The sequence below is a fragment of the Eimeria mitis genome, genomic scaffold (genome assembly GCF_000499745.2).
Source record: "Eimeria mitis Houghton genomic scaffold, Emh_scaff3381, whole genome shotgun sequence".
Classification (NCBI taxonomy): domain Eukaryota; phylum Apicomplexa; class Conoidasida; order Eucoccidiorida; family Eimeriidae; genus Eimeria; species Eimeria mitis.
Window position 1 is genome coordinate 6,056 of NW_013571721.1, and position 216 is coordinate 6,271.

The 216-nt window shown below is 50.5% G+C and overlaps 1 protein-coding gene across 1 annotated transcript in view; it reads left to right on the top strand.

Annotated features, from left to right (window-relative positions):
• The window catches only part of EMH_0065400 (uncharacterized protein), a gene marked incomplete at both ends in the record, with an annotated part of 2,897 nt that extends 2,862 nt beyond the window's left edge, over positions 1 to 35 (top strand). Inside the window, one exon of the mRNA XM_013498378.1 lies at positions 1 to 35. Within this exon, the coding sequence (XP_013353832.1) occupies positions 1 to 35 (35 nt within the window).
• Between the last annotated feature and the right edge of the window lie 181 nt (positions 36 to 216).

Below are 216 nucleotides of genomic sequence, written 5' to 3' on the forward strand. Positions count from 1 at the left end.
TGTTTCTATGGTGTATGCAACGAGCAGCAGAGTAGAGAAGCTTACACATCCTTCGATGCTGCTGATGGGCTTGTTTGTGCCGCTGCATCTTGTACATTGTCAGCATCTGTTGCAGTGTATGTACACCTGAATGCTTGTGTTTCTGTCTGTGCAGCTATACGGATACGAGAGAGCCCGGCTCATGTGCGAGTGGGCCCGCAAGTTTGTACTCCGCAC